General features: G+C 42.7%; 1 protein-coding gene across 2 annotated transcripts in view; it reads left to right on the top strand.

Moving 5' to 3' along the window:
* Nucleotides 1–13961, top strand: part of CHRM5 (cholinergic receptor muscarinic 5) — a 99632-nt gene extending 85671 nt beyond the window's left edge. For both annotated transcript variants that reach the window (XM_003272783.3, XM_003272782.3), the window contains one exon: nt 11513–13961. In XM_003272783.3, the coding sequence (XP_003272831.1) occupies nt 11589–13187 (1599 nt within the window). In that variant the 5' untranslated portion in view covers nt 11513–11588 and the 3' untranslated portion in view covers nt 13188–13961. The remainder of the gene's footprint in view (nt 1–11512) is intronic.
* Nucleotides 13962–14312: the final 351 nt, after the last annotated feature.

Raw genomic sequence — 14312 nt, 5'->3', positions numbered from 1 at the left:
TTACAGAACTCTCCACCCCAAAACAACAGAATAAGCATTCTTCTCATCACCCACAGAACTTACTCTAAAACTGATTACATAATCAGAAGTAAAACACTCCTCAGCAAATACAAAAGAACTGAAATAATAATAGTCTCTCAGACCACAGCACAATCAAATTAGAACTCAAGATTAAGAAATTCACTCACAACCACACAACTACATGGAAACTGAACAACCTACTCCTGAATGACTCCTGGGCAAATAATGAAATTAAGACAGAAATCAAGAAGTTCTTTGAAACTGAAACAAAGAGACAAAGTACCAGAATTTCTGGGATGCAGCTAAAGCAGTGTTAAGAGGGAAATTTATGGCACTAAAATGCTCATATCAAAAAGCTAGAAAGATCTCAAGTTAAAAACCTAACATCACAACAAAAAGAACTAGAGAATCAAGAGCAAACAAACTCCAAAGCTAGAGGATGACAAGAAATAACTAAGATCAGAGTTGAACTGAAGGAGATAGAGACAAGAGAAACACTTTCAAAAATCAACAAATCTAGGAGCTGGTTTTTTGAAAATAGGTAAAATAGATAAACCACTAACTAGACTAATAAAGAAGAAGAGAGAAGAATCAAATAAACACAATCAGAAATGATAAGGGAGAAATCACCATTGACCCCACAGAAATCCAAACAATCATCAGAAGATGCTATAAACACTTCTATGTAGGTAAACTAGAAAATCTAGAAGAAATGGATAGATCCTGAACACATACACCCTCCCAAGACTGAACCAAGAAGAAACTGAATCCCTTAATAGACCAATAATGAGTTCTGAAATTGATGCACTAATAAATAGCCTACCAACCAAAAAAAGAAAAAAAAACCCCAGGACCAGACAGATTTACAGCAGAATTCTACCAGAGGTACAAAGAGCTGGTACCACTCCTACTGAAACTATCTGAAAAAATTGAAAAGGAGGGACTCCTCCCTGACTCATTCTATGAAGCCAGCATCATCCTGATACCAAAGCCTGGCAGAGATACAACAAAAAAAGAAAACTTCAGGCCAACATCTTTGATGAACATTGATGCAAAAATCCTCAATAAAATACTGGCAAATGAAATCTAGCAGCACATCAAAAAGTTTATCCACTACAATCAAGTTGGCTTCATCCCTGGGATGCAAGGTTGGTTCAACATATGGAAATCAATAAATGCACTTCATCACATAAACAGAACTAAAGACAAAAACCACATGATTATCTCCACAGATGCAGAAAAGGCTTTGATAAAATTTAAATCCCTTCATGTTAAAAACTCTGAATAAACTAGGTTTTGAAAAAACATACCACAAAATAATAAAAGCCATCTGTGACAGACTCACAGCCAATATCATACCAAATGGACAAAAGCTGGAAGCATTCCCCATGAAAACCAGCACAAGACAAGGATACCCTCTCTCACCACTCCTATTCAACATAGTATTCAAAGTTCTGGCCAGGGCAATCAGGCAAGAGAAAGAAATGAAGGGTAGTCAAATAGGAAGAGAGGACATCAAATTATCTTTATTTGCAGATAATATAATTCTATGTCCAGAAAGCCCCATCATTTCAGCTTAAAAGCTTCTTAAGCTGATAAGCAATTTCAGCAGTCTCAGGATGCAAAATCAATGTGCAAAAATTGCTAGCATTCCTGTACATCAACAACAGGAAAGCACAGAGCCAAATCATGAATGAATTCCCATTCACAATTGCTACAAAGAGAATAAAATACCTAGGAATACAGCTAACAAGGGAAGTGAAGGGCCTCTTCAAGGAGAACTGCAACCCAATGCTCAAGGAAATCAGAGAGGACACACACAAATGGAAAAACATCCATGCTCATGGATAGGAAGAATCAATATCATCAAAACAGTCATACTGCCCAAAGTAGTTTATAGATTCAATGCTAATCTCACTAAACTACCATTGACATTCTTCACAAAATTAGAAAAAAACTACTTAAAAATTCATATGGAACCAGACCAGGTACAGTGGCTCAAACCTGTAATCCCAACACTTTGGGAGGCCAAGGCGGGCAGATCACTTGAGATCAAGAGTTCAAGTCCAGCCTGGCCAACATGGCGAAACCCCGTCTCTACTAAAAATTCAAAAATTAGCCAGGCACAGTGGCCGGCGCCTACAATCCCAGCTACTCAGGAGGCTGAGGCAGAGAATTGCTTGAACCCAGGAGGCGGAGGTTGCAGTGAGCCAAGATCATGTCACTGCACTCCAGCCTGGGTGACAGAGTGAGACTCCATCTCAAAAAAAAAAAAAAAAAAGTCATATGGAACTGAAAAGAGCCCATATAGCCAAGATAATCTGAAGGAAAAAACAAAGCTGGAGGTGTCACATTACCCACTTCAGCATGGTACTGGTACAAAAATAGACACATAGGCCAATGGAACAGAATAGAGAATTAAGAAATAAAACCACACATCTACAAACATCTGATCTTTGACAAACCTAACAAAAACAAGCAGTGGGGAAAGGATTCCCTATTTAATAAATGGTGCTAAGAGAGCTGGCTAGCCATATGCAGAAAATTGAAACTGGACCCCTTCCTTATACCTTATACAAAAATTAACTCAAGATGAATTAAAGATTTAAATGTAAAACCCGAAACTATAAAAACTCTAGAAGAAAATCTAAGCAATACCATTCAGGACACAGGCAAAGGCAAAGATTTCATGATGAAAACATGAAAAGCAATTGCAACAAAAGCAAAAATTGACAAATAGGATCTAATTAAACTAAAGAGCTTCTGCACAGCCAAAGAAACTATCATCAGAGTGAACAGGCAACCTACAGAATGGGAGAAAATTTTTGCAATCTGTCCATCTGACAAAGGGCTAATATCCAGAATCTACAAGGAACATAAACAAATTTACAAGAAAAAAACAACCCCATCAAAAAGTGGGCAAAGAACCTGCATGAACAAACACTTCTCAAAAGAAGACATACATGCGGCCAAAAAACATATGAAAAAAAACTCAACATCACTGATCATTAGAGAAATGCAAATCAAAAACAAATGAGATCCCATCTCACGCCAGTGAGAATGGCTATTATTAAAACTCCAGAAAACAACAGATGCTGGCAAGGCTGTGGAGAAAAAGGAACACTTTTACATGCTGGTGGGAGTGTAAATTAGTTCAACCATTGTGGAATACTGTGTGGCAATTCCTCAAAGACCTAGAGGCAGACATACCATTTGACCTAGTAATCTCATTACTGGGTATATACCCAAGGGAATATAAATCATTCTATTATAAAGATACATGCACGTGTATGTTCATTACAGCATTATCCACAATAGCAAAGACATGGAATTGACCTAAATACCCATCAACAATAGACTGGATAAAAAATGTAGTACATACACACCATGGAATACTATGCAGCCATAAAAAGGAACGACATTATGTCCTTTGCAGGGACATAGATGGAGTTGTAAGCTGCTACCCTGAGCAAACTAACACAGGAACAGAAAACTAAACACTGCATGTTCTCACTTATAAGTAAGAGCTGAATGGTGAGAGAACACAAGGGCACATCCAGGGAAACAACACACACTGGAGCCTGTGGGGGTGGGGATGGGAGGAGGGAGAACATCAAGAAGAATAGGTAATAGATGTTGGGCTTAATACCTAGGTAATGGGATGATCTGTGCAGCAAACCACCCTGGCACACATTTACCTGTGTAACAAACCTGCACCTCCTTCATATGTATCCCTGAACTTAAGATAAATGTTGGGAAAAAAAGGAACAAACGGTTGCTTGAAAACAATTTTAAAACACTTTAAAAGTAAACAAGCTGGGCTCGGTGGCTCACACCTGTAATCCCAGCACTTTGGGAGGCCGAGGTGGGCGGATCACCTGAAGTCAGGAGTTCGAGACCAGCCTGACCAACATGGAGAAACCCCGTCTCTACTAAAAATACAAAATTAGCCAGGCATGGTGCCACATTCCTGTAATGCCAGCTACTCAGGAGGCTGAGGCAGGAGAATCACTTGAACCCAGGAGGCGGTGATTGCGGTGAGCCAAGATCACGCCATTGCACTCCAGCCTGGGCAAAAAGAGTGAAACTCCGTCTCAAAAAAAAAAAAAAAGTAAATAAACGAGGCCAGGCCGGGTAGCTCACACCTGTAATCCCAGCATTTGGGAGGCCAAGGTGGGTGGATCGCTTGAGGCCAGGAGTTTGAGACCAGCCTGGCCAACATGATTAAACCCCATCTCTACTAAAAATAAAAAAATTATAATTATCTGGGTGTGGTGGTGTGCACCTGTAGTCCCAGCTACTCAGGAGGCTGAGGCAGGAGAATCTCCTGGACCCGGGAGGAAGAGGTTACGGTGAGCCAAGATCATGCCACTGCACTCTAGCCTGGGCAACAGAGTGAAACACTGTCTCAAAAAATAAATATAGGCCAGGCACAGTGGCTCATTCCTGTAATCCCAGCACTTTGGGAGGCCGAGGTGGGTGGATCACCAGGTCAGGAGATCAAGACCATCCTGGCTAACCTGGTGAAACCCCGTCTCTACTAAAAATACAAAAAATTAGCCAGGCATGGTGGCAGGCACCTGTAGTCCCAGCTACTCAGGAGGCTGAGGCAGGAGAATGGCGTGAACCCCGGAGGCAGAGCTTGCAGTGAGCCGAGATCATACCACTGCACTCCAGCTTGGGCGACAGAGCGAGGCTCTGTCACAAAAAATAAATAAATAAATAAATAAAAATAAATAAAATGTGGAAATGCAAGCCCCACCCTTCTACAATTTAACAAGATTATGCATATTAAATTTTGAGACACACTGATTATAAAATCCTGGTGACCTCAGGTGATCTGCCCACCTCAGCCTCCCAAAGTGCTGGGATTACATGTGTGAGCCACCACACCCAGTCTAAGCAGGTATTGTTATACGTGTTTAACAGATGAGAAAGCCGAGAACTCAAAATATGTTAAGGGCTGTTTTCACTACACTAACTTCCAAAGCAACTAAGTAACTGCCATTTCCCTAGTTAAGAATAGAAGAAAGTTGAGGGCTAAAATTAATACAGTTTCCAGTGTTTTCTACTGTGAGCCTATAAGAAGAGCCTGAAAGCATTTTAAAGGATAAACCATTACTTCCAGTCTCTTAATTCCGTATATGGAGAAACTGGGGCCCAGAGAGAATACATGGTTTGTCTCAAATCACAGGATTTTAGCCGAAATTAGAACTCCTACTCCATACTCCTAATTGGTTGTTTTTTACTCAAATGCATTTCCCAAATGTGATTCATGGATTCCACAGGATATTAACAGACATTCCTCTGAGAAAGGTTAGATAAGCTAAGCCACCTCTCTGTTAGGCCAAATTAAGTAATGTTCTCTACTGCAGAACCTCCCAGCTTTCACTAGGCTAATGTGTCTTCTGAATCTTTGAGAGCTCTACATACTACATGGTGTTTTCTCAATTTATCAGATCATGAAACCTTTTCAATCAAGCATTTGAGGTAGTCCTAGTCTATGAGCAGACTCTGAGGAAGACTGTGTTAGCCTCGGCTCTCCTCAAGGTTGTTCTGCTTGAATGATTGGGAGCAGTTTGTTATGTTCCTAGAGGTAGAGCACCAACCAAAAAAAACTAAAGAGGAAGGGCCAGGTGTGATGTAATCCCAGCATTTTGGAAGGTCGAGGCAGGCAGATCGCTTGAGGCCAGGAGTTCGAGGCCAGCCTGAGCAACATAGTGAGACCCTATCTCAAAGCAAAATGAAATCAGAAAAAAATTAGCTGGGGATTGTGGCACATGCCTGTAGTCCCAGCCACTCAGGAGGCTAAGGTGGGAGGATCTCTTGAGCCCAAGAGGTTGAGGTTGCAGTGAACTATGATCACACCACTGCAATCCAGTGTCAGCACCCTGAAGCATCTAAAAGAGCCAGTTTGTGGTTATGAAAATATTGCCTTATTATTTTACCCTGTCCCTTAATAACCATGCCTCAAGCTCATTCCTACCAGAAGAGTTTTCTTTGTTTTTTTTTTAGGTGGAGTCTTGCTGTGTCACCAGGCTGGAGTGCAGTCGCATGATCTTGGCTCACTGCAACCTCCACTTCCCGGGTTCAAGCGATCCTCCTGCCTCAGCATCCCGAGTAGCTGAGACTATAGGCACATGCCACCACGCCCAGCTAATTTTTGTTGTTGTTGTTGTTGTATTTTTAGTAGAGACGGGGTTTCACCATGTTGGCCAGGATGGTCTTGATCTCTTGACCTCATGATCCACCCACCTTGGCTTCCCAAAGTGCTGGGATTACAGGCGTGAGCCACTGTGCCTGGACAGAATAGTCATTCTGATGATCTTGTTGCTGGATTGCTACTTTGTAGTGAACATTCCCTTGTGTCAGGCACTGGCTGAATACAACATGGGTTATCTCATTTAATACTTGAAACAATCCTACGAGGTAAGGACTCTTTTTATCCCCACCTCAAAGTTTAAAATCTGAGACTCAGGTTAAGTAATGTGTCCAAAGTCATACAGTAAGTTGGAGCCATATGTTGTGGCCCACACCTGTAGTCCCAGCTACATGGGAGGCTGAGGCAGGAGGATCGCTTGAGGCCATGGGTTCCAGCTTCAGTGAGCTATGATGGTGACACTGTTCTCCAGCCTGAGTGATAGAGCAAGACCTTGTTTCCAATCAATTAATTAATGTCATACAGCAAGTAATGGAACTAGGTTTTTAATCTGAAGCTGACCAATGCCAAATTGTGATATGATTGTGAGGTGATGTTACCACTGTAAATTATTTTCTTTTCCCTTTTAGCAAAGAGCTTATTCCATTTATCAGAGAGAGAGAGATTTATTTTTATTTTAAAGGACTGGGTCACATGATTGTAGGGGCTAGCAAGTCTGAAATCTGTAGGCAAGCTGGAAAATCCAGCAGGAATCAATGTTGCTGTCTTGAGTTCTAAGGCAGTTTGGTGACAGAATTCCTTGCTCTTTTCATTCGGCACCTCAGTCTTCCCTTAAGGCCTTCAAATGATTGAAAGAGGCCTACCCACATTATGGTGGGTAATCTTTACTTAAACTCTGCTGATTTCAGTATTAATCATATCTGAAAATACCTTCACAGCAATATCTAGACTGGTGTTTGACAAAACAACTGGGTACTGTAGCCTAGCCAAGTGGACACATAAAATTAACCATCACACTATTGATAAATAAAAAATTATAAGAGGTCATTGTTTTGGACTAAGCTCTTGATCTAGACTCCAACAAACCAGAATAAAAATCAAAATGGAGCCACCCATACTAAAGTTCCAAGTCACCAAACCTAAACTAAGTTGTTATTTGACCTGAGAAGTCAGGAGAGAGAGAGAGCCAATTTCCCAAACAGGCCACTATAAATCTTCAATCAGCATGATAAGGAAGTTCTGTCTGCTTTAATTCTAACACACACACACACACACACACACAGCCTGAAGTAACCTGATGTTAACTAACCAGTTATTTTCTGTTGTTCTGTCTAGAAGTAACTAATACACCCTTGTTCTTTGCTTCTGCTTTCTTCAGGCCTTCTCTGCCTATAAAGCCAAATTCTTCTGGTCAGCTCGTCAGAACATTTATTTCCCAAAATGAAGAATTGCCTGATTCTAGAATCACAAATAAAGCCAACTGAGATCTTTACATTTGTTTTAATTTTGTTTTTTGACACAATATAATATACAAAGTCATAAAAATGTAGGTATGTTAGTTCCCATAGTCCAATTTCCTTTTTTTCTTAAATTTTCTTTTGAAACAGAGTCTCACTCTGTCACCCAGGCTGGAGTGCAGTGGTGAGATCTTGGCTCACTGAAACCTCCACCCCCCGAGTTCAAGCAATTCTCCTGCCTCGACTTCCCAAGTAGCTAAGATTACAGGCACACACCATCATGCCCAGCTAACTTTTGCATTTTTAGTAGAGACAGGGTTTCATCATGTTGGCCAGGCTGGTCTCGAATTCCTGACCTCAGGCGATCCACTCGCCTCGGCCTCCCAATGTGCTGGGATTACAGGCGTGAGCCACCATGCCCGGTCTCCTTATTTTTTCTAATGAGGAAACAGATGAAAAAGAAGTACCCAGGTTATACGTGTGTCCAAAGGAGTATGTGCACATCCGAATTCCCAGAACCTTCCGTAAATTGCTTACGACCTGATAATAAAATTAAGTGGAAAAATTAAATCCTTCCAAAACACCATGTATTCCTATTTTGAAGAATTGATTAGAAAAAATTCAGCAAGCGGTCAGATCATTTTACTACTTCACTCCGGACTAATGCTCCCCAACACCTGGATGTTGGGACTACCTTCAGAGTAGACGGGGAGTCTGGAAATAGCTGACACAGCTCTCCCAGAAAGCTGACTTTTCTCTCAGGTCCTCTCCTGCCCCTCCTTCTCCTGCCAGCCTCACCTTTCACTTCTCAGCTTTCTTTGGCTCCAGCTACCTTGTTTCTTTCCATTCCTCCTCTTTTGCCTCTGGGCTTACAAACAAGCTCTTCCCTTCCTTCCCTGTCTGAAACATTCTGGCACTACCATCCCCAGCCTCCACCCACCTTTTGCCTAGCTATTGGTGATTCATTCTTCAAGTCTCGACTCTTAGGTCTCTTCCTCAGGAAGTGCTTCCCATGTCCGCTCAACGAGGCTGGAGGTCCTTCACAGGTGCCCCTATGGCATGCTGCACCCCTCCTATTTCTATCTGCTAATTTATTTACATTCCCAACTAGTGTCTAAAGAGCAGAGACATTGGCCTATTCCATGGTATGGCCAGCATTAGAGTCTGTCCCATAATAAACATTCAAATATTTAAGAGGGGCAGGAGAGGAAGGAAGAAAAGAAAGAATAAAGGAGAAATGGATTTCCACAGGCCCTTTTTTGCACTATGTGGCTTAAATCTGATCATTGGAAGATAATCTGTGAGGGCATTTGCCTAGAGATTTGTAGAGTGTAGAGTAACTGGTCTTTTCAGATGCTGGGGAATCTCTACCTAATGACCTGGCAACCTTAGAATTTGCTTCAACAACTTGAAGAATGTTGATAACACCGAGGTGTTATAGCTGTAAGGTAACAGTTGGTAGCAGCAGGAATGGAGAGGGACCAAAAAGAGGAGTCTTCGTGGGTCAGTTAGACTGCATGTGTTTGGGAGGTGAAGAAGCATGCAAGATTGGGAAGATGGGAGAATCTGGTTTCCGGTGCAAGACAATATCATCAACTCAATTCCATATTGAATTTGAGGTGTTATGAAAACATCCAAAATTACAGCTGAAAATATAAAGCAAAGCCAAGAAAACTGTACCCTTCACAAATTTGCCACCTTTCTGTCAGTTACTGTTATCAAAAAAGTGTCAAGACTGGCCATAGGCAGAGCAGAAATACCCCATTAAATAAAATTGCCCACATGGGGTATTTTAAGGGTCATCAAAAAGATTTTCACTGGGCGCAGTCACTCACACCTGTAATCCCAGAACTTTGGGAGGCTGAGGCGGGCGGATCACCTGAGGTCAGGAGTTTGAGACCAGTCTGGCCAACATGGCAAAACCTCATCTCTACTAAAAAGTACAAAAATTAGCTGGGCATGGTGGCTGTAATCCTAGCTACTCAAAAGGCTGAGGCAGAAGAATTGCTTGAACCCGAGGGGCGGAGGTTGCAGTGAGCCAAGATGGTGCCACTACACTTCAGCCTGGGCGACAAGGGCAAGACTCTGTTAGCCGGGCGTGGTGGCGGGCGCCTGTAGTCCCAGCTACTGGGGAGGCTGAGGCAGGAGAATGGCGTGAACCTGGGAGGCGGAGCTTGCAGTGAGCCGAGATAGCACCACGGCACTCCAGCCTGGGCAACAGAGCAAGACTCAATCTCAAAAAAAAAAAAAAAAAAAAAAAAAAAGATTTTTTTTTCCCTTTACTGCCCATTATCATGTCAAGGTGGTGTTTGTTACATATCATCAAGTATATGTTGTATGCACATATATCTCTAGAAGGAAAAACAAATGGTAGCAGTGGTTACCTCCGAAAATGGGGAGCTTGCAAGCTTGGAGGTCAGAGGTGGGAGGGAGACCTAATTTCTACCATTTACCCTTTGGTACACACTGAAATCTTTATCATGTACATAGATTTTTTAATCTACAAAAGGAAAATTTCCTTTTAGTTTTAAAAGTTAAAATTTGTCAACAGAGGTTTAATTAAATATAGTACATCCATTAAGTGGAATAATGTACAGTCATTACAATGAAAGTGATAGCTCTAGATGTACTGATACAAAGGCTGTCCGTGATAATTCATTTGTTAAGTAAAAAACAAAATTCAAATTGTAAATGGTAAAAGGCACCCATTTAAAATATTTATTAGTATATGCATGGGAAATTGTATTTAAATATTTATTTATTAGTATATGCATATGGGAAAATGCCAAAATATACACTAAACTGTTAGCATTGATTACCTCTGCAAGGTGGAATTAGAGGAGACTTTTGCTTTCTAAGATTTACATTTTGACATTGTTTGAACTTTTACAAGGAATATATTACTCTATAACCAGAAAAAAGATAAGCTAAAATAATTCTATGATATTGCAAATAGTTCAGGAACAGAAATAAGGTTCTTATCTTCAGCAGCTGGGGCAAATGTAAAACCCCCCTAGATGAAAACCAGATATGCACTTGGAGTTTGTGCATTAGGGCAAGGAGAGGTGGTATAATATGGTCTTGGCTCACAACAGCACCTCAGTAATGTTTAATAATCAAGACTGGGACTATAGAATAGATACCACTTTTTCCCCAGTGCATGACGATTTAGGTATTTATCACCAGGATCTTAAAAAAATAGGGTTTCTGCCCTTACGATCATTGCAATCTAAAGTGATTTAACATCCCTGCTTTCCCCTCTTTACTGCTTCTCAACAATCCATTTTTTTCCTTTCCCTTCACCCTCCTCGTTTTCCCAGCCCTTTTTAAAATTGCCACAAGAGGGCAGCAGCCTCATGAATAAGAAGGGCACTCAGCCATAGGTTAACAAAAAGCAAAAGGATGCCATTAAAAATAGGTGATCAAACTTTAGAGATTTCAGCATCTTGCTCTGAATATGTGTGCAGCCACGTTTAATATTCCGTTAGAAACTATAAACAATGGGCCAGGCGCGGTGGCTCACGCCTGTAGTCCCAGCACTTTGAGAGGCCGAGGCGGGTGGATCACGAGGTCAGGAGATCGCGACCATCCTGGCTAACACAGTGAAACCCTGTCTCTACTAAAAATACCAAAAAATAGCTGGGCGTGGTGGTGGGCGCCTGTACTCCCAGCTACTCAGGAGGCTGAGGCAGGAGAATGGCGTGAACCCGGGAGGCGGAGCTTGTAGAGAGCTGAGATCGCACCACTGCACTCCAGCCTGGGTGACAGAGCGAGACTCCATCTCAGAAAAAAAAAAAAAAAAGAAACTATAAACAATGGATGGACAAGAAAGTCATACTGGTGTGCGGAGCTAATGTGTTTCCCTCTCTTCCAGATGCTGGCCAAGAAGAGCTGAAATAGAAAACAGTCTAGAACCTAACACTATTCTACTATAAAATTTTTGCACCAGGATGGAAGGGGACTCTTACCACAATGCAACCACCTTCAATGGCACCCCAGTAAATCACCAGCCTTTGGAACGCCACAGGTTGTGGGAAGTCATCACCATTGCAGCTGTGACTGCTGTGGTAAGCCTGATCACCATTGTGGGCAATGTCTTGGTCATGATCTCCTTCAAAGTCAACAGCCAGCTCAAGACAGTTAACAACTATTACCTGCTGAGCTTAGCCTGTGCAGATCTCATCATTGGGATCTTCTCCATGAACCTCTACACCACCTACATCCTCATGGGACGCTGGGCTCTCGGGAGTCTGGCTTGTGACCTTTGGCTTGCACTGGACTACGTGGCCAGCAACGCTTCTGTCATGAACCTTCTGGTGATCAGTTTTGACCGTTACTTTTCCATCACAAGACCCTTGACATATCGGGCCAAGCGTACTCCGAAAAGGGCTGGCATCATGATTGGCTTGGCCTGGCTGATCTCCTTCATCCTCTGGGCCCCAGCAATCCTCTGCTGGCAGTACTTGGTTGGGAAGCGGACAGTTCCACTGGATGAGTGCCAGATCCAGTTTCTCTCTGAGCCCACCATCACTTTTGGCACTGCCATTGCTGCCTTCTACATCCCTGTTTCTGTCATGACCATCCTCTACTGTCGAATCTACCGGGAAACAGAGAAGCGAACCAAGGACCTGGCTGACCTCCAGGGTTCTGACTCTGTGACTGAAGCTGAGAAGAGAAAGCCAGCTCATAGGGCTCTGTTCAGATCCTGCTTGCGCTGTCCTCGACCCACCCTGGCCCAGCGGGAAAGGAACCAGGCCTCCTGGTCTTCCTCCCGCAGGAGCACCTCCACCACTGGGAAGCCATCCCAAGCCACTGGCCCAAGCGCTAATTGGGCCAAAGCTGAGCAGCTCACCACCTGTAGCAGCTACCCTTCCTCAGAGGATGAGGACAAGCCTGTCACTGACCCTGTCCTCCAAGTGGTCTATAAGAGTCAGGGTAAGGAAAGCCCAGGGGAAGAATTCAGTGCTGAAGAGACTGAGGAAACTTTTGTGAAAGCTGAAACTGAAAAACGTGACTCTGACACCCCAAACTACCTTCTGTCTCCAGCAGCTGCTCATAGACCCAAGAGTCAGAAATGTGTGGCCTATAAGTTCCGATTGGTGGTAAAAGCTGACGGGACCCAGGAGACCAACAACGGCTGTCACAAGGTGAAAATCATGCCCTGCTCCTTCCCAGTGGCCAAGGAACCTTCAACGACAGGCCTCAATCCCAACCCCAGCCATCAAATGACCAAACGAAAGAGAATGGTCCTAGTCAAAGAAAGGAAAGCAGCCCAGACACTGAGTGCCATTCTCCTGGCCTTCATCATCACATGGACCCCGTATAACATCATGGTCCTGGTTTCTACCTTCTGTGACAAGTGTGTCCCAGTCACCCTGTGGCACTTGGGCTATTGGTTGTGCTATGTCAATAGCACTGTCAACCCCATCTGCTATGCCTTCTGCAACAGAACCTTCAGGAAGACCTTTAAGATGCTGCTTCTCTGCCGATGGAAAAAGAAAAAAGTGGAAGAGAAGTTGTACTGGCAGGGGAACAGCAAGCTACCCTGAAAAGTTAACAACTCCTCTCGAAAGAACAACGACCACAGTCAACATCCTTTGAGGATGAGCAAGCTGATTCTGGTTTGTATATTTTCAAAAAGAAGACATCTCATTTTGAGTCCTTGAAGACTTTTGTAAAGGCTCAAGGTTGGTTGCCAAATGGAAGGGGTCACAGCTGCAGCAATTGCTGACATATTAAATGACTCTTGCCTATGACCAAGGCCATTTGATGCCAGTGGAGTTTGCCAATGAAGTAAAGAGATAGGCTCATGCCCTTCACAGGAGGAAGCACACTAGGTAACAATGAACAGTGACTCAGGGAACTTATGTCCCTTCTATAGGAAGCAGCAGAGACCAGGTGGAAACCTTTTCCTGTGGAAACCTGTCATAGAATTTTGTGCAATATGTATGTGTCTATGAAGCTGTCTTGTGCCAGTGAGAACCAGGAGAATGTACAACAGTGTCACTTGTTAACAAGACTGATATTCAACCGGCTTCTAAGAATATGTATCTTCATATACTGATCACTGTCTATTATGCAGCTATTATGTGGTCTATACTATACTGTGGTTTGTTTTCCTGTCCCTACAGCTGAATGAAGGCCTTGCTCTTCCCTTTCATATCCAATGTCAATTCCTTGTACTCACTGAACCCATGCTAATCTCCAGGGAACCATCCTTCCTCTCAGAATCCAGAGTCTGGAAGGACTGAAACCTGGTCATACCCAGTCCTTTAAAGGGGCCTCTATTCTACTAATAAAGATGGATCAAGTCTCCACAGTCAGTTATTTTAGCTTTTGCCAGTGGAAATTTTTTCTTTGATCTAAACAAATATTGTGCATTCTATTTTGTGCCCATTTGAACCCATTTATTTATGCTCTGTTCTTAGGAAGACTAATTGTGTAAGAGCCTTCACTGGCTGAAGATTTTCTCCAGGCTATTGAATTAAGGTTCTTATATTGTTTTCAGAGATCTTGCTTTCTAATCTCTTCACAGGGCAAACCTGAGCAAAATGTGGAAAACAAATTTGCTTTTGAACTTCTTCCAGAGCCCTTTTGCAGCCTCCAGTTTCCCTCGTTCAGATCCCCAGTTCACACCAAGACGCAAGCAGGTCAGCTGTGCTGCCTCCAAGCAG

Source organism: Nomascus leucogenys, chromosome 6, assembly GCF_006542625.1.
Source record: "Nomascus leucogenys isolate Asia chromosome 6, Asia_NLE_v1, whole genome shotgun sequence".
NCBI classification, from domain to species: domain Eukaryota; kingdom Metazoa; phylum Chordata; class Mammalia; order Primates; family Hylobatidae; genus Nomascus; species Nomascus leucogenys.
Note: the sequence above shows the minus strand (reverse complement) of the source record. Positions and strands in the feature narration are given on the sequence as shown.